This window comes from Pelophylax lessonae (assembly GCF_965119305.1).
Source record: "Pelophylax lessonae genome assembly, chromosome: 2".
Lineage (NCBI taxonomy): Eukaryota > Metazoa > Chordata > Amphibia > Anura > Ranidae > Pelophylax > Pelophylax lessonae.
The window spans coordinates 626,652,180-626,677,324 of record NC_138769.1 but is presented as its reverse complement, the minus strand read 5'-3'; the positions used below and the strand labels follow the sequence as shown (position 1 = coordinate 626,677,324).

Sequence of the window (25,145 nt, the reverse complement as noted above, 5' to 3'; positions counted from 1 at the left end):
CATTAGAATTCACTTTTATCATTGTCTAGCCATGTGCTTTACTAATGACGTTTTTGTTTACTTTAAAACATCCAAAAAGTAAAACTCAAATCTAAATTTACAAAGCTGTTCTGTAATTAAAATGAGTTTTGGAGCTTTGTTCATGTAGGATAACTATCACATGGGTCACAGAAAAATCGCTAATGTAAGCAGATTAGCCACCCTCCTTCATTTAAAGGTGAACTCGAGATGAAAAGATAAATGCAGAGATGAAATGGCTATATGGTTTTTGTTTTACCTACCAAAGGATTTGTATTTCTGTCCTTTCAGTCCTGAGATGTACACAGCTCTGTCACACAGCATAGCCCTGTCTAGCAGGGCAGGAGACCTAATCTTTCTCCGCTGCAGTTAGGTAGCACTTACAGGTCTTGTCTTTCCCCCAGCATGTGACAGTGAAAGGAGATGCTGCAGACCGATGAGTTCATCCTCTGCCGCTCCGCTCACTCCTCCTATTAGCATGTTCCTTGTTAGCACATGTGACTGCAACACATCTGACTGGTTATTTGTGCTGCTTCTCCATCTCCCAGTCTGAGGTCTGTTGCACAGGCGATTGCAAGAAGTTGATGATTTTTGGAAAGAGCAGGAAATGGTTAGAACTACTGTCAGGTTTTTTTTTTTTTTTTCTGGGGAGATTCAACTGCACTATTGCTCCTATGGATCTAAAGCAAAAATGCGTAGGCACTGCTCCAGGTCGGTCTACCCTCTCTTCCCCATGAACAGGTGCTGGTCCAGTTCGTAGCTGTGAAGTGTAGACAAGATGAGGTAGATGATAGCACACTATATACTGGGAAATCCAGTAGCTTTATTGAAGAAAATCCATCTATAAAAACATCACAGCTTCAGAGACAGGAACAGCAATGCTTCAATAAAGCTGCTGTATTTCCATTTATATAGTGTGTGGTCATCTACCTCATCTTGTCTGCACTAACAATGGTCACCATTGTTTCTTCTACAGAAACTGATGGGTAAGCCAAAAAAATTGAACTGGAATAGATGCTGAGAGGAAACCTTCCAATGGGTAAACCTGCTCTGGTGACACTTGTCTAAGGGAGGATATCTACTTGCTTGTGAATAGAGATGGGCTTGGATGTATTTAAGTTCCCATGTGCCTGTTTCTGCCAGGAAGCGGGCACTGCACTCCGCTAATCACAGGCAGCGAGACATTTCCCGGTCCGCAGCTGCACAGATCAGGAAATGTCCCAATGCCTGTGATTAGCGGAGTGCAGTGTCGGCTTCCTGGCGGGATCGGGCACGTGGGAACTCAAACACGCCCGAGCCCATCTCTATTTGTGAGAGATCTCATCTTGCTCTCTTGCTTTGACTCTGGGAGAGGAAATGAAGGGAATTCTCCCCCTCATGACACAAAGAAAAAAAACCTAAAAAAAGGTCTTAACCACTCCATACTTTTTTCAAATGTTAAAAAAATAAAACGCTTTATTGTTAAACGAGACTAAAGCTTTCATATGAAAAAATTGTGTTGCCTGCCTTTTCTGTTCTCATCTGTTGCAGCATTTTTTTTGCTACAAATCCACAGGTGTACTGAAACAAAAAAGAGGAAATAAAAACGTAATACCAGACCCAGACATGGGCTCACAACACACATCCACTCTTGTAGATATAAGCTTCTAGAATGCTTGTATTATGGTGCAGATTTCAGTAAGCAGAGAGACCGGATAGTTTAATCAAGGCTCTGGTGAAAGAACATGCATCTGGTGAACATTACTTCCTGACTAACGCACAATGTGCGCAGAAAGGCGCGTACAACTGATGTATGCCACAGAGTCCAAAACAGCCCAGGTAAAATATTCACCATAGCAGGCTGATTTGAGCAGAACGACTTTGAAACAACAATGATAATTACATTCTAGCAACATCACACAGCTGTGTCCAGCTGGTGGTCCACATTCCAGCGTCTGCCCCCCCCCCTTTCCTTTCCCCCCGATATATGGAAACATTTAGTGAAGTATCAAAATATAATATTGTACCTCTGTCTTATGTTTCAGCTTTGGTTCGCATTTGTTAATGGATTTTCTGGACAAATCTTGTTTGAACGATGGTGCATTGGCTTGTACAATGTGGTAAGTGACTCATTTTTGGTTTTTGATTACACATAAAAATGGGAACAAAGTTCCCTCACTAGTTCTGTCTGTGATGTTAATCGCAGTCCATTATCTTACTCCCAGTTTTTCATGTTATGTTAAACTATATTTTGAGAGAAAACATCTTGTTCTGTTGCAGCATATGCCCCATATTTAAAACAGTTGTTGTGGAAGCAAATTCGGTATAAAACCACATTTTCCATAAATCATGCACCAGTCCCCTGGCAGAAGTCTGAGATGATGTTTTCATATTTGTCTAGTAGTATTGGTCTAACGTTAAATAACATGTTGTCTTCTGGATTTCTTGTTCGCAATCTACCTACCGCCTATTTTGTAAATAAAGAACATTAATAAGATCCATGCCTTTTGACCATGGCAATAAAGCAAAAACTGATACGTTCCTGAAAATTGAAAATATTTCTCCCTAATGCCCAGTACACACGTGCAGATTATCTGAAGACTTTTGTCTGTAGACTTACCAAAACCATATAATATGAGGTCAAACCTAAACACTTTCAATTTGTATACAATCCGGCAGGCCCTTGCACTACATAGAAAAGGTAAATCTGAAGACAAAAGTCTTCAGATAATCTGCACGTGTGTACGGGGCATAAGACGATTCACTCTTTCCCCTTGTGTGGATCTGGTGTTCTCTCTTAGCCCATCACTCAGTTTGCATAAAATAGGAAGAGTAATCCTCTGTTTCATAACCTATGCATTGGCCAAATACCATAGGTACTACCTGATGAACTAACTAGACAGCCATTCATAGTCAACGAAATGTTTAAACCCCTCATCAGGGGTAATTTTTTAGCCTGTAAGAACTGGTTTCCTCCCCCTACTGATTTTCATTGGCTAAAACAAACATTCCTGATGCTTAAATACACATTTATCCCCCCAAATAAGCTTCTAATACTCTTGTTAACAGACACTAGAATGCTTAAATAAAAACGCATCTAGTTTGAATGAGCGTCTACATTTCCTTTCCTTTCCAAAAAAAAATGTGAAAGGGGCCTTTTAGATATTTTTCACACAGAAAAAACACTTTTCCAATTGAATCAAGTTAGGTAAATGTGTAAATCCTGGTTGGAAAGTTTTGTAAACCAAAAACTAAGTAGGTAATGCCCATAAAAGTTCTACATTAAATTCATATTTAAAATTAGTACAGTAAACCCCCCTCCATTGCGGGGATTACGTTCCGGACCCAGCCGCGAAAAGTGAAATTCCGTGAAATAGAAAAACCCTATTAAAATGCATTGTAGGCATGTTTATTTTACTGTCACTGTACGTGTAAAAGCATTTTAAGGTCTTTAAACACACTTTTAAAACAATAGAAACTCCTTTAAACACATAAAAGATATTAAGAGACATAGCAAGAGCTATGGAAAACACAAAAATATTTCATTTTTAATGATTTATATAGTAAAATAACATTACAAAAAAAAAAACGCGAATTACCGGGACCGCAAAAACTGAACCGCGATGGAGCGGGGGATTACTGTATATCTTAATCATATAACCAAATTCACTGTTAAAAAAAAATACCAACAACAGCAGATCTCTAAAAAGACATACAAATTACAATTCGTGAGAGCCCATATTTATAGAGGCCTTTGCCTTTCTTCTTCTTCTATACTATCCATATATGTATAATGATACATTTCCTCATTTCCTATCCTGCGTATGGATGGTAATGATGTGGAGAAAAAGGCTTCAATAGTTATGAGCTCTTAAATATTTTCCATGTAAATGTAGGATATGCTCTTTTATTTTTAAATATTGCATTAAAAAACGATGACGAGTTTATGTGTTTAACTTTTATGGGAAAATTAAAAAATCTCATTTCATTTTTGGCCCTGGTTGTAAATTAAGTAGGGTATGGCTATCAATAAAAAGACAGGGGAAGCCTAATCTAAATTTTGGGTTGTTTGCTTTTGAATGTGAACTTATAATAAGCTATGTGGAAGTAGAGATTACTGACTATGTTATATGCATACATTTTAACTGAGGATAATAAGAAAACACAAAGAAAAAATCATGCATGAAGTTTCTTCGAATGACAAAGGATCACTGAATGGGGGACAGGTGGATGACTGATAGCCCCGTCCCCTCCATTCATAGAAACATAGAAACATAGAATGTGTCGGCAGATAAGAACCATTTGGCCCATCTAGTCTGCCCAATATATCTGAATCCTATGAATAGTCCCTGGCCCTATCTTATATGAAGGATAGCCTTATGCCTATCCCATGCATGCTTAAACTCCTTCACTGTATTTGCAGCTACCACTTCTGCAGGAAGGTTATTCCATGCATCCACTACTCTCTCAGTAAAGTAATACTTCCTCATATTACTTTTAAACCTTTGCCCCTCTAATTTAAAACTGTGTCCTCTTGTGGTAGTTTTTCTTCTTTTAAATATGCTCTCCTCCTTTACCGAGTTGATTCCCTTTATGTATTTAAAAGTTTCTATCATATCCCCTCTGTCTCTTCTTTCTTCCAAGCTATACATGTTAAGGTCCTTTAACCTTTCCTGGTAAGTTTTTTCCTGCAATCCATGTACTAGTTTAGTAGCTCTTCTCTGAACTCTCTCCAGAGTATCTATATCCTTCTGGAGATATGGCCTCCAGTACTGCGCACAATATTCCAAGTGAGGTCTCACCAGTGTTCTGTACAGCGGCATAAGCACTTCTCTCTTTCTACTGCTTATACCTCTCCCTATACATCCAAGCATTCTGCTGGCATTTCGTGCTGCTCTATTACATTGTCTTCCCACCTTTAAGTCTTCTGAAATAATTACTCCTAAATCCCTTTCCTCAGATACTGAGGTCAGGACTGTGTCAAATATTCTATATTCTGCCCTTGGGTTTTTACGTCCCAGGTGCATTATCTTGCACTTATCCACATTAAATTTCAGTTGCCAGAGTTCTGACCATTCTTCTAGTTTTCCTAAATCCTTTTCCATTTGGCGTTTCCCTCCAGGAACATCAACCCTGTTACATATCTTTGTGTCATCATCAAAAAGACAAACCTTACCATCGAGGCCTTTTGCAATATCACTTATGAAGATATTAAACAAAATTGGTCCCAGTACAGATCCCTGAGGTACCCCACTGGTAACATGACCTTGTTCTGAATGTTCTCCATTGACTACAACCCTCTGTTGTCTGTCACTCAGCCACTGCCTAATCCACTCAACAATATGGGAGTCCATGCTCAATGACTGCAGTTTATTGATAAGTCTGGGACAGTTTCAAAAGCCTTACTAAAATCTAGATATGCAATGTCTACTGCACCTCCACTGTCTATTATTTTAGTCACCCAGTCAAAAAAATCTATAAGATTTGTTTGACATGATCTCCCTGAAGTAAACCCATGTTGTTTTTCATCTTGCAATCCATGGGATTTAAGATGTTCCACAATCCTATACTTTAATAGGGTTTCCATTAATTTGCCTACTATTGATGTCAGACTCACTGGTCTATAGTTGCTCGATTCCTCCCTACTACCTTTCTTGTGAATGGGCACGACATTTGCCAATTTCCAATCTTCCGGGACGACTCCTGTTACTAATGATTGGTTAAATAAATCTGTTAATGGTTTTGCCAGCTCACCACTAAGCTCTTTTAATAATTTTGGGTGTATCTCATCAGGACCCTGTGACTTATTTGTCTTCACATAGACAGCAATCTTAGAACGTCTTCCTCTGTAAAGACACATGCATTCATTAGTCATCCTTTCAAGTGGAGGTCCTTCTCCTTCTTTTTCTTCTGTAAAAACTGAACAGAAGTATTCATTAAGGCAGTCGGCTAGCCCTTTATTCTCTTCTACATACCTTCCGTCCTTTGTTTTTAATTTAGTTATTCCTTGTTTTAATTTCCTTTTTTCATTTATATATCTGAAGAATGTCTTATCCCCCTTTTTCATAGACTGAGCTAGTTTTTCTTCTGCCTGCGCTTTAGAAGTTTTTATAACTTGCTTGGCCTCTTTCTGCCTAATCTTGTAGATTTCCTTATCTTCATTGCTCTGGGTTTTTTTTATAATTACAAAATGCTAGCTTTTTATTTTTAATGATTTGGGCCACTTCTGCTGAGTACCACAGTGGTCTCTTCCTTTTTTTGCTTTTACTGACAAGTCTAATGCAATTTTCTGTTGCCTTCAATAATGCACCTTTTAAGTAGTCCCATTTCTCCTGGACTCCATGTAATCCGTTCCAGTCTGATAAGGATTCATTTATGACTAATTTCATTTTTGAAAAGTCTGTTTTTCTAAAATTTAAAACTTTTGTTTTTGTGTGGTGTGACTCTTTCACTGTTCTTATATTAAACCACACTGACTGGTGACCACTAGATCCCAAGGTTTCGCCTACAATGACATCATATACCGAATCCCCATTTGTGAATACCAAATCCAAAATGGCCTCCCTCCGGGTTGGCTCCTCAACCACTTGTTGCAGAGACAACCCCAGTAGGGAATTTAGAATATCTGTACTCCTGGTAGAACTTGCTATTTTGGTTTTCCAGTTTATATCTGGAAGATTGAAATCTCCCATAATGATAACTTCTCCTTTCATTGTCATTTTGGCTATTTCTTCAACTAGTAGATCATCTAGTTCTTTGACTTGACCAGGTGGTCTATATATCACACCTACACGAGTTACTGCATGATTAGCAAACTGCAACGTAACCCAAACTGACTCTATGTTGGCCTCACCAACTTGTATTAGGTTAGATTTAATGCTATCTTTCACATACAGGGCCACTCCTCCTCCTTTCTTGCCTTCTCTGTCTCTTCTGTATAAAGAGTACCCTGGTATGGTTATGTCCCAGTCATTTCTTTCATTAAACTATGTCTCCGTAACAGCCACTAAATCTACATTCTCAGATGCCATTATTGACCCAAGTTCATTGATTTTTTTACCTAAACTGCGAGCATTTGTAGACAGGACTCTGAGCTTATCATTTCTTAACCTCTGTGCTTCTGACCTGTTCTGGCATTGTTTCGGGGGGCAATTGGACTCTTGTATTTCCACTCTTTTGCCCCCCCTTCCTAGTTTAAATACTCCTTCGCAAATTCTTGGAGTTGTTCACTAAGTACATTTGTTCCTTTGAGAGAAAGATGCAAACCGTCTTTTTTCTACAGTTCCTTTCTATTCCAAGTAGAGCTATCATGAGAAACAAAGCCAAATCCTTGCTCTTGACACCATTTACTAAGCCATATGTTGAACTCCTTTATGCGCCTCTGCCTATCATTCTGAACATTATGCACAGGCAGAACTTCAGAAAATGAAATGGTGGATGCAAAATCCTGTACGTCATTACCAAGTGTGATAAAATATTTTTTCACCTCTGACACTTCATTGCAAGCCAGGTCATTTGTCCCTAGATGGACTAGAACATCCACGTCCCCTTCCTGCTTTGCTTGCTTAACAATATTAATAATACGTCTTCTATCTCGTCTAGCAGTAGCACCAGGCAGACATCTCACAAAACCATTTTCTTTAAGCTCCACACTTCTTATGATTGAATCACCCAGCAACAGCTGCTTCCTTTGAGACTTCACTTTATCTTTTTTGTCCTTGGCTGCAGTCTTGCATACATTAGACATAGGAGTCGATGGTTTCTCACCCTCTGTGCTTGAGTCCATATCCATGTTGTCCTTACATTCCGAGAGTGTTGCAAATGAATTATGGAGAACCACCGACTGTGGGACATGTCTTCTATCCACCACTTTAAGTCTTCCAGAACCTACAGTAACCCATCTGCCATTTCTGGGGGTCCTCTGTGGCAGTGGCATTGCAGCAGTCCCAGCTGGAGTTTGTTTAACAGATAATTTAAATATCTCTGATTTCAAAAATGCAATTTCCTGCTGCAGTAAGGAGAATTGTCTACAGATCTGACAGCATCCGAATCTCCAAAGAGTGGAACATGAAATAAATGCACAACAATTCCTGCACTGAACCAAGTCTGCCATTTTAAAGAGGAGAAGAAAAAAAAAATTATAAATTTAAGTCAAACAAATCTTACCTTTTTTTTTTCTTTTTTTCCACCTTCCAGCCTACCTCCTGGCTATCTCCTGCAATATCTCTTCACTACACTTAAAATGTTGTACTTGAATGGTGTACTTGCAGCTAATGAATTAGGCCAGCTAATGAGTATGTCTTTATATATAAACTCACTCCTTCACAGCTCCTCCCCCAGCAACAAATGTAACACCTTAATGGGCTGGTCTCATTAGCAAATGCACAATAGCAACACCTGACCAAATTCCTTTCCTCTTCTCAAGCAATGGTCAGCAAAAAATACACAGATGAGTCAGTTGCAAACTCCAAGCCAATCTCTTTAAGTATTTCTTCAATCTCTTCAGTCTCCTGCAATATCTCTTCACTGTACTTAAAATGTTGTACTTGAATGGTGTACTTGCAGCTAATCATAGATCCTGTGTCATTCATAGAAGCTGTAATGTAGCTTCTATGAATGGTGGATTAGACAGGAAAGACTGGGCATAGTCAAGTTATCTTGATGAAAGCTCCTGGCAGCCCCGTAATGGTATTAACCCCTGCTGCACCAGAAGATTATGGGGGCGGGAGGGATGGGTAGTACTGATGAAGATTTCTACAGAAAATAGAAGAATCAGGACAAGGGGTGCATCATACTAACAATAAGTTATATACCTTATGTTGACTTTTCTGTTTTTGTTTTAGCTAAACTTAGGCCCTAAATAAGCTTTAGAACAACTCCTCACTGATCCATGTAATTACAGCATTGTGGAGTAATTCATCCTGAAAGTTCACAATAAAGGCTGTGTTCAAGTTGAGTCTCAGCATGTTATTCTTTCTCTCAGGACTTTGCACCTGCTCTGTGTTTACTTTAGAGATTAGAGGGCTGTCAGGGAGGGGGAAGTTGAGCTATGGAGAGTTAGGGCCCTTTCACACGGGGTTTTGGATCAGGTCCGCCTTTCAGTTTTTCAGGCGGACCTGATTGGACGCTCCATTCACCCATATAGGGGCAGCGGATGTCAGCGGTGACATGTTCGCTTACATGTGCTGCTATCTGATCTGATCCTGTCCATGAAATAGGTAACCCTATTTTCCATCCGTCTGGCGGATCGGATAAAAATGGACAGGCGATCTTTTTTCATCCGATCTCCCCATAGAGGAGAGCGGGTCTCTGATAGGTTCATTTTAGCACAGTGATCACGTGAGACGGACCTGTCATTTGCCTGCTCAGCGGGGATCAGCGGATCGATCCCCCACTGAGCAAAGTGGAGTCCCCTGGGTGGAACGCCCGTGTGAAAGGACCCTAAGGCCTCTTTCACATGGGCAGTACAATCAGGTTTGCCTGTCAGTTTTTTCAGGCAGCGCTGATCAGAAGCTCCACATAAGTTTGTGGGCAGACAGATGTAAACAGATGTGAAGTCCACACAGATATTGCGGAGTCCATACACAAAGCAGTGAAGCAGTGAAGCTACAAAGCAGTGAGTAAAAAACTCCCAAATATTTGGAGATTAATAATCCTGCCTAGCCTCCCTCTGCACCTAGTTTGGAACTTGCTAAATTGCCGCTATATGGTTTTGAGTGCCGTACATGATTGTCATCTTCGTGATTCCTCCCCTTCCATAGATGCAGACTACCAGGACAGGATTGATTGTAAAGACTTGGATATCAGCTGTATAATTTTGAATAGCTCATTCAGGTGTTCTCTCTTTTTTTTTTGTCATATGGTTATTAACCAATAGGTACCCCACACCTACCTGGTGAGATGGTTAGGCCTAACCCCCATTTTAAACCAGTGAGCTCACAACCGGGTCCAGAATAAAAAATAGAAAAGGTTTGCATCCTTTTCCATTTTTCGATACCTAAACGCGATGGATCGGAAGTAGCCTGATGTAAACAGACACAAATCCATTTTATCTGGCTGCCCATGGATCCAACATACAGTAGGTCCAGAAAGCTCTAGTTTGTAAATGGCAAAGAAAAAAAATGAATGGGTAAGGATGTCGCAAAAGTGGCATGCGGATCGTTCCAGTTTAGTAGGGGACCTCTTCACAGATCTCGTTGTAATTAGACCAGATAGCACCTGTGTGAAAAGGGCCTAAGTGAAAGTAAAACTGAGAAGCTTCTGCTTCAAACATAGAGTATGAATTACTCCATAATTGCCGCATGGGCAATTAAAAAATATATAAATATTTGACTGTCCATAGCCTAGCCAGGGCTTTTCTTTAAGACATTGGCCAGCTGTGTTAAGTTCCAGTGGCAGACATCCCACACTTTATAAAACACTAACATACAAAATGAAAATGTTACTAAACACCCAACAGTAAAATCAGTCTGTGTATGCTGTAAAGCATGCTTGTTATACTCACTGTGGAACCTAAGGGGTTAATCCTCTGCATTGTGTAAAAAAGCTTTTTGATCCTGTCTCCTCTGATCATCCCCTTCTTCCACAGTCTTTAAACCATCTCCTGATAGAACAGAGCCTTGGGGGCAAGCTGCACATGCTCAGTTTGGTGTGTATTGCTAGAGACTTTTTTTTTCTTGGGAGACTGCATGTGATCAGCACTGTCCAGACAGAGGGTCAGGGGTCCTGCAGCTTCATCGGACAGCCAGGAGAGACTGATAACTCCTCCTACAAGCTTTACCCAGCCACTGATAGAAGTCACAAGACTGTTCTAACTGCTGATGAGTAAAGGTATTTTTAGCAGTTTATATTTACTACTGTGGGAGACCAAATATAGTGAATGCAGGGTCCTGGGTTTACTAACACTTTAAGCCAGCTATACATTGGTCAAAATTCAGCTGGCTCAGCAGGGACCAGCCAAATTTTGACCCATGTTTGAACAGGCTGGTTGTACACAAGTCTTTCTATTGATCGACTTGTATACAATCAGCCTTTCAGGCTTTGCCAAATGATAGTCGGCAACATTGAACATTGAATTCTGATGGCTGGGAAGGCTCCCTGCTGTCAGAATGCAAAACCACAGCAGGAAGGATTACCCCATCCACCTCGAATTTGTGGATGTGGAAATTGGATTTTTATTTTTTTTTCATTCAACTCACTGGCTGAATGAAAAAACATGATCTATTTATGTGCTGATTTAAAGAAAACCCTCTCTCCACAAATGAAGATTCAGATATTGATGACACCTCCCTAAAAACAGCCTCTTTGCAAGCACCAAATAACATACCTGTATATCTACAGTGTTTACACTTATATATAAGTACCTGAAATAAATAAATAAATAAAATAATAAATAGAGTTGTATTTCATTATCAGTCAATGCCTGTAGTAATTAGCCAGTCTGGCAGCCCTTCTCCGCATACCACGTAATTCCATTTCTTTCGCTGACATCATACAGCTACAAGTACACAGCTGTGCATTTTCCCAGTCAATAGACACAACATTAAAATGCTGTGTATTTTACTTCCCCAGATAATACAGCAGAGCCAGTTCTTGAGCCAAAAATGGCCACTTCTAATGCGTACTCTGGTCTGGTTTCTGGTGACAATTTGTACCTCTTCTGAAAGCCGTATGGAAGTGAAGCTAGGAAAGAAAACAGCTTTAGAAATCACTAGCATGTGAGTGGGATTAGAGGGACACTAAATGCATGACAGATACTACAGTGTCTGCTAATGACTGAAACTGCAGATAAAGGGAGGGAAGATCACTTTCAGTGGACAGTGAATTCTGGGGAGACACCTTGGACATAGCATAACAAAAGATCTATTATTCCACAATTATTTCTCGGAATTTGAGATTAGCGGGAAGATAGGACATAGTATCCCAGGTCATTCATAAAAATGGCTTCCTAAAATGCCACAAAAATTTCAAGACCAAATTTACACATGTAAAGTCAAAACAAGTTATATAGATGGTTTACTAAAATAAAATAAAAAATGAAACAAAAAAAAAAAGATTTATTGATGCTGAATGCATGAATGCAATAAGAGGGCAACTTCACATCTTTACACGTGTTTTAATTTATGTTTTTCCACTTGTCCATGCTTGTTGTACTGTTTTGCACATTTATTGTAAGTGGGCTCTCCAAAAGAAAAACCTCCTTCATTTTTCCCCAGTACACAGTAAAACAACACCAATCTTTTTTTGTAATTTCTTTATTTAACCAAAAGTTGCATTACACAATACAAAGTAAGCGTAGAACAACGTAGAAGGATACAATGACTTGAGACCATCAGTTATAAATGAGTGATAAGCAACCAACTTAAAAAAAAAAGACTATAGAGATAGTTCCATATGAGATATTAAAGCAACTTAAGAGGTTCCAAGTCAGGTTGGTGATGCATGAACCAGATTACATGTAGGTGAATAGATCTAGAAATTCCAATATAAGGTAATCACCCTGCCTTGGTAGTGTGGACCATTAGGATGAGCAATAAGAGATGTCCAGTTAAAGATGCCAGGGTCTAAATACCACTCCCGGCGGATAGAAGTACTGTTGGGATGTCAAATGGGGGATATATGGTCTATGAGGGAGTAATCCTGTGTTAGAAAGCCTTACTAAGACTGCGGGAGAAGAATTGTGAGTTGTACTGTGAAGAATGGTAAGAGGGGGACATCAGCTTAACAGTGACTAGAGGGAAGATAGAGTTGGGGAAGAGGGGCGAAAAAGAAATGGGACAGAGACTGGAGAGAGCAAGAAGGACCATGGGCATGGGTTCCCGTGCCCAGGGACGGCAAACATCACCTATGGAGGTGGAAACATCACCTATGGAGACCTCCTGTATATAGGCATCAGTACAAACATACTGTAATGTTGCCATGGCCTCCAGGTATCGCAAAAAGACTCTTCTCTATTGTGATGGGTAGCCATAAGGTCTTCAATACCCCTGAGTTCATTAATTTCAGAGAACCAAAGATACCTTGTTGGCGGCTGCACGGACCTCCAACAAATGGGGATACAGGCCTTGGCCGCGTTCAAAAGCTAGATGATAAGGGAAGACTTATATTTTTTGATCAGCCGTTGCGTGAGGTGCAGCAAGCATGCCTTTGAGTCGTCCGCCTGACCAACATTGGTCAGATGTTTAATGGTGCTGGTCACTGCCTGACAGAAAGGTTTAAGTTTCGGAAATCCCATAAGATATGCAGCATGGTGCCCCAGTCAGCATTACAGCGCCAACATGCATCCAAAACCTGCCGTAAGTATCGATGTAAAGTTGTAGGGACCCTGTACCACCTAGTCAAGATCTTATAGCTGGTTTCTTGGACTTCCGAAGCTATGGAGGATTTTTATGCAAAGTGTAGAATCTTCTCTCTGAGAGACTGTAAATGATGTGGCAAGTTCGGATTCCCATCAGGAGAGAAATGAGGGCCAAAATTTGGATGCCCGACAGATCAGAGCTGCGTATATACATTCCAGTTCCGTGAGTTGACGAGAGATACCAGGTGAGCTTAGGCATTGACGAAGAAAAGGTCAGAGATAAAAACTGCTCCAATTGTCTAAAGGGGGGTCTGCAGCAGAAGTAATTGTTCCCAGAAAATCCCATAGGTATAGACCGCTCGACACCAAACGTAGGAACTGGGGGTTCTGAAGGCCAGGTGCAAACTCGGGGTTGCCGAGGATAGGGATCATGGGAGAAGGCAATGGGGAGATCGAGGTGCCGCGGAAGGCCTCTCTGGACACCTGAAACGTGCCTCCCAAAGTAGGATGACAAATTAGTTCCCTTGGTAACAGTGAGGCAATCCATGGCCAACTCTTCGCTGTATGACCGGAATCCTCCTATTCCATATGCACCCATTTCATCGCCTCCATGTGGCAGTGCCAGTCCACCAACCTGGATAAGTGGGCTGCTCTATAATAGGCCTGAATGTAAGGCAGACCCACGCCTCCCCGAGACTTGGGGAAATGTAGTAGCTGTAGTTGAAGACGTGGTTTCTGATGTGACCAAACAAACTCCCGAAACATGGAGTTTATACGTTTGAAGAAGGATGTTGGTAAACTAATAGGAAGCGCCTGCATCAGATACAAGATTTTAGGTAGCACTGTCATTTTAAGGGCACTACAGCGGCCAAACCACATCAAAATGAGTGTATGCCAGTGAAGTAGATCCACCCATAGCTGCGTAAGCAGGGGGTCAAAGTTAGCTATATAAAGGGATTCAGGATCCGGTGTAATGTTGACTCCCAGGTAACGGATGGAGTCAGTTGCCCAGCGAAAGGAGAAGGTGGTACAGAGACTACCCTTTGCAGCCTGGTACAATGATATAGGAAGGGCAGAAGACTTAGAAAAATTGATCTGGAAGTAGGACAAGGTACCAGAGTAGTGTAGCGATTGTAACAGTTTTGGCAGGGACTTCAGTGCATCCATCAGAAAGAAAATCAGATCATCCGCAAAAGCAATAACCTTATGAATTCCCAAAGACGTCCAATAACCCAAAATCCCGAGATCCGCCCTTATTGTACACAGGAAGGGTTCTAGAGAGAGAATAAAAATCAATGGCGAGAGAGGACACCCTTGACAGGTTCCATTAGAGATCATGAAAAAATCAGAGCGTGTTTCGTTGACCTTAACTGCTGCCGAAGGACAGGAGTATAGAGATGAAATCCATCGCAGCATGGAAGATCCCAATCCTTTATGTCTCATAGTGGCCTGAATAAACTGCCAATTGACCCTATCAGAAGCCATCATTGCGTCTGTAGATAGCAAGAGAAAGGGGTGACGGGCAGTTCTGGCCACATGAATCAGATTTAGGACTCTTATTGTGTTATCTCGTGATTCCCGTAGGGGAACAAAACCCACCTGGTCTCAGTGGATTAGGTGTAGAATGTGGGGCAGCAGACTGTTTGCCATAATTTTGGCAAACGATTTTAAGTCCGCATATAAGAGAGTAATGGGACAGTAGCTACCGCACTGAGAGGGGTCCTTCCCCTCCTTTGGGATCAAAGAAATAAAAGCCCTCAAGGCATCTACTGGCATCGAGTGACCTTCTGTGAGAAAGTTGAGAACTGAGACCAGATGGAGAGACAAGATTTCAAGGAAAGCCCTGTAGTATGCCAGAGTGAGTCCATCGGGGCTGGGCGGTTTTGAGTCAGCCAAGGCCAACTCCAGTTCCTCCGCCGTGATGGGTTCCTCCAGCCCCTCCCTCACCCCGGCAGGGGGCATGGCATACCTGATGAGACTATATAGGACTGGATTGTCGACAATGTATTCTGTGGAGGCCCAGAAGTGAAGGAGCAACAGAGGTTGTAAAGGCCCTGGTAAAAAGAGCGGAACTCCCGTCAGGGGCTAAGAATGAAGGTATAAAGGTTCTGGAACGAGGCCCACAAAGAGCCCGGACCAGTAAGATGCCTGGTTTATTCGAAAACTCATAAAGAGCCCGGCGGGCCCATGCCAACTTTTGCTTTGTTTTGTAGAAGACAAGAGACCGTAGTTCCTCATGGACCTTAAGAAGGTCCTGACAAGTAGCACGAGCTAAGCTCGCTTTGTGGGAGCATTCCAAGGTGTGCAGCTTCGACAGAAGCTCATCAGTGAGGCGGGACCTGTCCCGCTTAAGACGAGATCCAAACAACAGCAATTTATTCTGTAATATATTCTTTTGAAAAAAAGAGCCCTGCTAGAAAACTCACCATTGCTGGTGCTGCTGCAGAAATAGAACCTGTGTAGGTTAAAATAGGGGAACTGTCATTGCTGATGGTTGCAGGCTCCAGAGCTATCCTCCTCCTCATCCTGGCTTCATTATCTCTAGTGTCACTGAGTCAGCAATGGCATCTGCCACTATTCTTGCCCCAGAATCCCACCTCAGTGTACTGCTCTCCGTTTCTACTTCTTCCTAAAGTAACTCTATTGCTAAAAGCAAGTGGCAATATAAAATATATCCCTTCAAATAAAGATAAATACCTATCCTGCTGCCTGCTCTGCTGATTGCCTCTGTAATACTGGGAGCGTCAAATTCTTCATCCTCTGTGCCACTCAGTGGTTCCTCCCGCTTATCCTTGTGTCACTACTATATCCTATAATGCTGTAGGAGTCAGTGTGAGGACCACTAAGCTTAGCAGTGTACCACGAGATCGACACTATGGGAAGTATTTGTTTCTAAAGAGACTTCAGGTGGCAGTTTTAATTATTTATTTAAATTCTTTGCAGGAACAACTTTTAATGGCAGTTTGATTTTAGCAACAGAGTCATGTTTTTTTAATTATTTATTTTAAACAATTTTTCATATGGACAGACATGCAAGAAACATTAGCCAGTGTTTACCATAAAAAAAGACACTAAAGTCATATTCCGTGTCATGAAACATCAGTTATAGCAGATAATTGAGTTTCTACCAATCTGTCCGTACGTCATTTTCTTAACAGGGAGTAACATAATAGATACAAAGGAAAGAAAATGCAAAAAGAGAGAGATAGAAAAAAAAGGGGGAGAGAGAGAGGGAAGGAGAGGAAAAGGTAGGGTTTAGGGTCTCTACTCCTCCTCTAATAGCTTGGAGCCGTATTCCCTAGAAAAGATACATAGGGACCAATAAAACCGCTTTCTATTACATTTCTTCTCTTTAGCTCACAACGTTGCGGTAATACTCTCCATAGCGTAAGTATCAGCTACTTTGGTGAGCCATAGCAAAATCGTAGGGGGGGGGGGGTCCTGCTTCCAATGGGCTGAAATACAGGCCCTTGCGACATTTAGAAGTTGGACCAACATTGAATTTTTGAATTTATGTTTCAAGAGATCTGAGTAGTGAAGATACCTGGCTGGGTCACAGCCCAAGACATAGCCAGTGAGTTGCTTGATAATGTTTTGTACCCGGGACCAAAACCCCTCAGGTTTTCGGCAAGACCAGAAGATATACAACATGGTACCATCAGCCTCTCAACAGAGTCATTTTAATGAAGTGATAGGTATGAAGGCGATGATGTTAAATAGAGGTGTATAATGGGGGGATGTTCTAAAATAAACACCATAAACTCCTAGCAGGTTGGCAGACTACTGCAAAGGATTTTGGCCTAGGTAGGTCTGAAAACAGTTTGGCAAAGAATATTTGTTAATTCCATAACTTGCAAGGCAAAGGAATAAACTATTACTAAATAAATTATTATTAAAAATGTAAACATTACATGTACATAATAAGAGCCATTTACGATGCAAATATAGAACTGTACGATTCATATTACTTCGTTGCTCAGTAATTCATGGGGCATGGCAGTTGTTGGATCGTTGTGACTATGACACATTAACAACCTCTTTAGGTCTTTCCTGTCCTCTTTCCACATTGTTATCACCTTTGTAGTGATCACTATTACTCTCTCGACAGATTTTCACTGCCTTACCGCCTTTCACACTGGGAATCTGCGAGCGATCCTGCAGCCAAGACAGCATGTTAAGGTTTCCACAGCTCTACAAAATCACTCAGAATGCAGATGGATTTAACACAAGAGTAAGTCTGATAGAAATAGCGAGTGCTCGGCCATGCTTATGATACCATAGTGCTGTTTCTATTTATAGCAGGGATATTGGCATCAATATTTTATTAGGCAGCACCAATCCAATATTAAAGGTTAAGTCCTCCTAAAAGGAATATTTTTTGATACCTCACTCTTCTTGCTGCAGCAGATGAAGTCCCATCCTTCCTGCTGAATTCTTTATAATGTAAGGAAAAAACAGTAACTTGTGCCCCAATAGATGTAGGAAACTGTTGAGTTGTCCAACAAATCTGGTCGAAAACTAAAATGAAAACCTCTAAAGAGTGATATACATTTTGAGGAAGCTCTGATGGTGCCCTTATCTGCCCTCAAAGGCAAGCACTCATTTTTTCATTTATTATTGGTACTTATATAGCGCCTTCAATTAATGCATTTCTTTATACATATGTATTGCACTTTCACATCAGTCCCTGCCCTCAAGAAACTTACAGTCAAAAGTTTGGCACACTGGGGCCAAATATCTGCCGGTGTCGTCCGGTTTAGCAGAAACCGACAGACATTCGGCATGTGTGTACAGAAGCCTGTCCGAAGGGAGCCAGCCAAACGTCTGGCTTCTGTAGAACGGGCATGCCAGAAAAACATCTCCTGATCAGCATTAGATCAGCGCTTTTAGCCAATGACCAGTGTGTTCTGGCAGGGGGGGCAGTCCCCCTGGTAGAACACAAAAGCTCAGCGGGGAGATCGCTGGACTAACATTGCATAGTTAGTACAGCTACTGTACCTCCTCGTGATCTCATAGTATGTACCAGGCATTCGATTCCTAACTTACATTCATACATACAGTACACACACTAGGCCCAATTTAGACAGGATCTAATTCATCTATAAGCTTGTCTTTGGGGTGTGAGAGGAAACTGGACTACCCAGAGGTAAATTCCAGGACAGTGACCTCACCTGCAGTAAAGACAAACTGGTTCAGCTACACTAGTGCAGCAATAGATGACAGACCAGGTATGAACCATATATGTTCTGATCTTTTTGAGATCTGGCTACTCAGTGGTCGCATGTGCAGATCTTATCAGATAATACTGGCTCTATAGATGGAAGCAATCTAGAGTGCTGGTTGATAATGAGCTTGTGAAAAGTTCTCCATCGTAAATTTCTAGAATTGGTGAAGGATACTTCTACTCCTGCACTGAAAAAGGAAAGATCCTTAAACTGAAACTTCAGTCAAAAATGAAAATTTTCCTATTGATAGTATGTTAAATATCTTTATCTTTGATATTATTCATTTTCTGCCTAGCTGCTTGTGTAGCTTAGAAAGTCTTATCTAAGCTGGACAAACAGCTTCTTCCTGTTCTTCACCGACAACGCTATCTCCCTTTATCTGAATTTGCTAAACTGTCTTTCACTTCCTGAAAAGGTTGCCGGTCTTTCTTAGACAGGCATGCCTAGACCTGCCCAGCCCCACCCCCATCCCTCCTTCTCCTCCTTAACAGAACATAATCTCCTCCTGACTACATAGCCTTGTTTAGGCCAGCAGCTTCTCCTGAGATAGAGAGGGGGGGGGGGGGGGGTCATGTGACGGCACAATATATGAAAATAATAAGGTACAAAGGAACATTTGTGAAAGTTTAGAAAGATACAGATCCATTTCTTTGGCTCATTACATGTGAGTAATGCATTTTAGGCCCTGTTTCCACTAGTGCAAGTTGTCATGGTACTTTGGACACATTAAGTCGAATTTCAAGTCACAGCCCATTGATTTCAATGGCACCCTTTCCCATCTATGCCACTTTGAAAATCAGCGACTTTGAAAAGGTACCTGCACTAACTTGATGTGACTTTAATCCAGAGAGTGTAAAGTTGGATCAAAACTGCACTCAAAGCCTAAATCGCACAACTTAATAGTCGCTGTAGTGTAAACATAGCCACTAGGCTAGAGTGTGACTTTGGAGTGCAACTTTGATCCACCTTTACACTCTCTGGATCAAAGTCACATCAAAAGTTTCATCAAAGTAGTGCAGGTACCTTTTCAAGGTTGCTGATTTTCTAAGTCGGATAGATGGTAACAGGGGCCATTGACATCAATGGGCTGTGATTTTTCATGCGACTTTGTGTGTCCAAAGTCGCATGACAAGTCGCCCTAGTGGAAACGGAGCTTTAGTCTACGTTCCCACTATTGCGATTTAGAGTGCGACTTTGATTAAACGTTACGCTCTGGATCAAAGTCGCATCAAAAGTTGCATCAAAGTAGTGCCGCTACCTTTTCAAAGTCGCTGATTTTTAAAGTTACATAGATGGGAACGGGTGCCGTTAAAAGGAATGGGCTGTGACTATTCATGCAACTTTATGTGTTCAAAGTCGCATGATAAGTCGCCCTGGTGGAAACAGAGCTTTAGTCTGCGATTTAGAGTGCAGCTTTGATGCAACTTTGATCCAACTTTACACACTCTGGATCAAAGTCGCATCAAAAGTTGCATCAAAGTAGTGCACGTACCTTTTCAAAGCCGCTGATTTTCAAAGCTGCATAGATTAGAACGGGTGTCAATAATTAGTTGCACTAGTGGAAACTGAGCTTAAGGCCCTTTTCAAACTTGTGCGGCCTAAAAGTCTTAAAAGGGCCTACAATTTTGACCCCAGAGCACTTCCAGCTACACCAGGGATCCTCAAAATACGGCTTTCCAGCTGTTGCAGAACTACACATCCCATGAGGCATTGTAAAACTCTGACATTCACAGACATAATTAGACATGATGGGAATTGTAGTTCCTGAACTACTGGAGGGCCATAGTTTGAAAATTCCTGAGCTACACTGACAGTTCCGCTTTAAGATACTTGAATACTGAGCTGCAAAATGTGCCCATTCAAAAAGTGGTGGATGAACCAGTAGTGAAAGTTACCTGGGGCATTATTAGTACTGAATACTAAATGGAAATTAGAGACCTCCCCATTTGAGTTCATGTAAAGGGTTTCTCTACATCAGCCTTTCTCAACCAAGGTTCTGTGTAACCCTAATGTTCCTTAAAAGATTGCTAGGCGTTCCTTCAACAGTGATAGGCAGTGGTATATTGACTTCCCATGTGACAATACTTGCATCGTCCTGGGGCAGACATCATTCAGCAAAGCTTACAGGAATGGGACAAGTGGAGCCTCTCCTCTCATCTCTTAGATTAGTAATAACTGACACCAATCCTTTTAGCTGTTTGTAAAGATGGAATTCTTCCTAAAGTGGAGCCTCATCTCTCAGATTAGTAATAACTGACACCAATAATCTCTTCAGTTGTCTGTAAAGATGGCATTTTTCCAACCAATTGTGTAAGAGGATTCTTACACTTCCCCCCAGTGTAACAGGTCATGCTTCCCACATACCCCCAGTGTAACAGGTCATACTTCCCACATACCCCCAGTGTAACAGGTCATACTTCCCACATACCCCCAGTGTAACAGGTCATACTTCCCACCTACCCCCAGTGTAACAGGTCATACTTCTCCCATACCCCCAGTGTAACAGGTCATACTTCCCACATACCCCCAGTGTAACAGGTCATAGTTCCCACATACCCCCAGTGTAACCGGTCATACTTCCCACCTACCCCCAGTGTAACAGGTCATACTTCCCACCTACCCCCAGTGTAACAGGTCATACTTCCCACATACCCCCAGTGTAACAGGTCATACTTCCCACCTACCCCCAGTGTAACAGGTCATACTTCCCACATACCCCCAGTGTAACAGGTCATACTTCCCACATACCCCCAGTGTAACCGGTCATACTTCCCACCTACCCCCAGTGTAACAGGTCATACTTCCCACCTACCCCCAGTGTAACAGGTCATACTTCCCACATACCCCCAGTGTAACAGGTCATACTTCCCACCTACCCCCAGTGTAACAGGTCATACTTCCCACATACCCCCAGTGTAACAGGTCATACTTCCCACATACCCCCAGTGTAACAGGTCATACTTCCCACATACCCCCAGTGTAACAGGTCATACTTCCCACCTACCCCCAGTGTAACAGGTCATACTTCCCACATACCCCCAGTGTAACAGGTCATACTTCCCACATACCCCCAGTGTAACAGGTCATACTTCCCACATACCCCCAGTGTAACAGGTCATACTTCCCACCTACCCCCAGTGTAACAGGTCATACTTCCCACCTACCCCCAGTGTAACAGGTCATACTTCCCACCTACCCCCAGTGTAACAGGTCATACTTCCCACATATCCCCAGTGTAACAGGTCATACTTCCCACATACCCCCAGTGTAACAGGTCATACTTCCCACATACCCCCAGTGTAACAGGTCATACTTCCCACATACCCCCAGTGTAACAGGTCATACTTCCCACCTACCCCCAGTGTAACAGGTCATACTTCCCACCTACCCCCAGTGTAACAGGTCATACTTCCCACCTACCCCCAGTGTAACAGGTCATACTTCCCACATATCCCCAGTGTAACAGGTCATACTTCCCACATACCCCCAGTGTAACAGGTCATACTTCCCACATACCCCCAGTGTAACAGGTCATACTTCCCACATACCCCCAGTGTAACAGGTCATACTTCCCAAATACCCCCAGTATAACAGGGGATTCTTCCTACTTACCCCTAATGTAACAGGGCACTGACCACCAATGTAAGGAGGCACTTTTTCAGGTTCCCGCATCACATAGGTGTGAACATAGTCTAAGTGAACACCACACTGACCACCAATGGAAGGGAGTACTTCTACCCAGCCACCAACATAAGGGATTACCTATCCAATAATCACTAACGTGCACTACAATGTTCACTGTTTGTGTTTCTGGAAATAATTTTTTGCAAATCAAGTAGGGGGGGGGTTAAAAAATATTTAGCCACAGGTGTCAAATACACAAGACATTCCATATGTCTTTGTTTTATTATCATACTGTTTCTACAGGTTACTGTTCATGCATAAAGTATGAGCTGTAGATTGAATTTTTAGCAGGGGTTCTCAAAGGTCTGAACAATTTTCAAGAGTACCCCTGTAGTAACAAGGTTGAGAAAGGTTGGTCTCAACATGTGCCTGCTGTATGTCAACTCAAATAAAATTTAAAGAGGTTGTAAACCCATTAAACTTTTTTTGCATCCTGAAAGACAAACACATAATGAGCTAGTATGCATCGCATACTAGCTCATTATGAAATACTTACCTTAGAACGAGCCCCCGCCATGCCGCCCGCTTACCTGTCTGGCCGAAGCCGCGGTGACGTCACTCCCTCGTACGCGCGTGGGAGCCGACGGTCACGGCACGGGACTCTGAAGGAACGGCACCAGCGGCCATTCCTTCAGAGTGCATGCACCAGTGATGTCACTGGCTGCATGTAAGGAAAATATCTCCTAAACGGTACATGTTTAGGAGATATTTATAGCACCTATAGGTAAGCCTTAATATAGGCTTACCTATAGGTACAAGTTGCAGAGGAGGGTTTACTTCCTCTTTAAGATATGCTCATGCTATTTGCTGGTTTTATTTTATTTGCTGGTTTTATTGAATTGCGCAGGTCAAACTGATTAGTGGATTCAGATATAGAAAGAGCTGAAGTTATATTCTCATAAAGAAGTGGAAAGAGAGCAATTTAGATTTGACTCCCATAATGAGTAGAATGAAAAAAAGAGGCCTGCAGAATTAGCTTCCTAACTAACAATGTTACTGTAAATAATATGCTCTCTGTATTTATTTCAAGATGAATTCATCTCTTGTAACATTGATGAACCCCTGACCTTTTACGTTCTTCTCATTTGATAGAAGATTACACTTGGAGAACAATGAAGTTCTTGTCCTTTATGATGTGTAGAATACTTCAGTTAGAATTGGTTGACAGCCCTAATAGATTAGGGGGAATGAAAATAGATCCCAGAAAGTGAAATGATTGTCTTATCATCATCTTCCGGAACTCAGGAACACCACTGATTGCTCATTGTAACAGCAGAGCACTTGTTGAGACTCAGTCAGGTGTTAAAGTTAAGTGTTATCCTTGTTCTGTGTTGTTTTAGGTATTTTGGGGTCATTGTATCAATGCCTTGGTCCACTCGTTAATCCTCTTCTGGTTCCCACTGAAAATGATGGAACACGGTAACTATTTTATATTTCATTCTTCTAAGAAATGCTGCTGAATATTTTTCTGGTACAGTTGTAGATTTTATTAGCAGACACAGCAGATGGAAACTGGGGTGACGGAAGGTTGAAGACAATGCTTGTGATTGACAGGCCATTAAGTCACATTTTTACCCAGTTCTCTGAGTCATCAGTTGCTCTTCAGCGTTGTTTTACATTTACCTTTTTGCACTTTGTTGACTTCTGCTACTTTATAACTTTTAAGTGCTGGAAAAGTCTGCCTTCTGTTCTTGCCAAGTATACTCCTTCCCCGAGAAGATGAAGAATGGAAGTAAAGTTATAATGACAATGTGAGACACTGTATAATATATTGCGACCTTCCTAGCAAATTCACAGGCTATGCCAAATCCAATGGAAAAGTACCCGGGCAGAAGATTATTAAGTAAACTGGTTAAGTTACCTTTTTTTACTGGACATTGTTTTTGTTATTGAAAACAACCAATTAGATGTTTGTTCTTATATTTCAAATGTAGGGACCAGTTTATGAAGGGAATATACAGTATCAATCATTATAAGTGGCCCAGGAACAGTGCCATCTTAAGAGCATTATAGGCCCCCGGGCAATGCAGTACACTTGGGCCCTGCCTACACAATCACCCACGACAATAAAAATGCAAATTATCGATAAGGCGATATTTATTGGTACAGCAGTGCAAGGCTAATGACAGCTACCAAGTTTGGCGGCTGAGTCCGGTGAACACACACACGGGATGGGAGTCAGACTCGACTGTCCTATGTGTGCCTGTTCCCATGGAGGCGGACAGCCATTCCTGCAGTTGTGGGCTCCCCCTCCACGGCCCAGTGGCCTGACAACAGGGCAGGGCTGACAGACGCTTGCCACCTGCTAAGTTCTGTGGTGGGATGCACACACGAATCAGGACTAATGCTTGGCTGGGTCGCTGGGCAGGTGGGGCCCCTGGGCAATTTGCCCAGCGTGCCCATTTGGTAAGATGGCCCTGCCCAGGAATACTAAAATAAAATATAATCTATTTTAATTCCAGTTGAATTCATTTTATTTTGTTTCATTCCAATTTATTTTAAATACAATCCACTTTAAATCCAGGATATAATGCATCAAAATAGGGGAGGAAAACTTCTCATGGCACTGTACATATACCATAGAAAGTGTTCGTATATCTGTTTGATAAGTGCAACAAAATACCTTTTGATCATGTCAGAAATTCAGGGCTGCCCTGTTCACTCTAAAGTGTTATCTCAATGCTATAAAATAATCCCCTCTGCCTAGCTCACTTTCTTGAACTAGAACAGCCCCTCCCCCTATTGTTGTAGAGGGGGATACTGTAATTCAGAAGAAGACAATTTCAGTTCAGTGAGAGCACTATATTATTAGGAAACAGGAAAATTAGGAGTCAAATGCAATTCTACTATCAATGGATGGTCTATGAAAGGATCAATGGGTATTTTTCTGAATGTGCAGGGTCTTTAAAGGGATACAACATGGCAAATGGGCATCTATTACA

The 25,145-nt window shown here is 41.7% G+C and overlaps 1 protein-coding gene across 1 annotated transcript in view; it reads left to right on the top strand.

Annotated features, from left to right (window-relative positions):
- Positions 1 to 25,145, top strand: part of ATP8A2 (ATPase phospholipid transporting 8A2) — a 979,867-nt gene that overhangs the window by 707,354 nt on the left and 247,368 nt on the right. Inside the window, exons 28-30 of the mRNA XM_082246766.1 lie at positions 2,043 to 2,117; positions 17,403 to 17,525; positions 23,544 to 23,622. Coding sequence (XP_082102892.1) covers positions 2,043 to 2,117; positions 17,403 to 17,525; positions 23,544 to 23,622 — 277 coding nt within the window. The remainder of the gene's footprint in view (positions 1 to 2,042; positions 2,118 to 17,402; positions 17,526 to 23,543; positions 23,623 to 25,145) is intronic.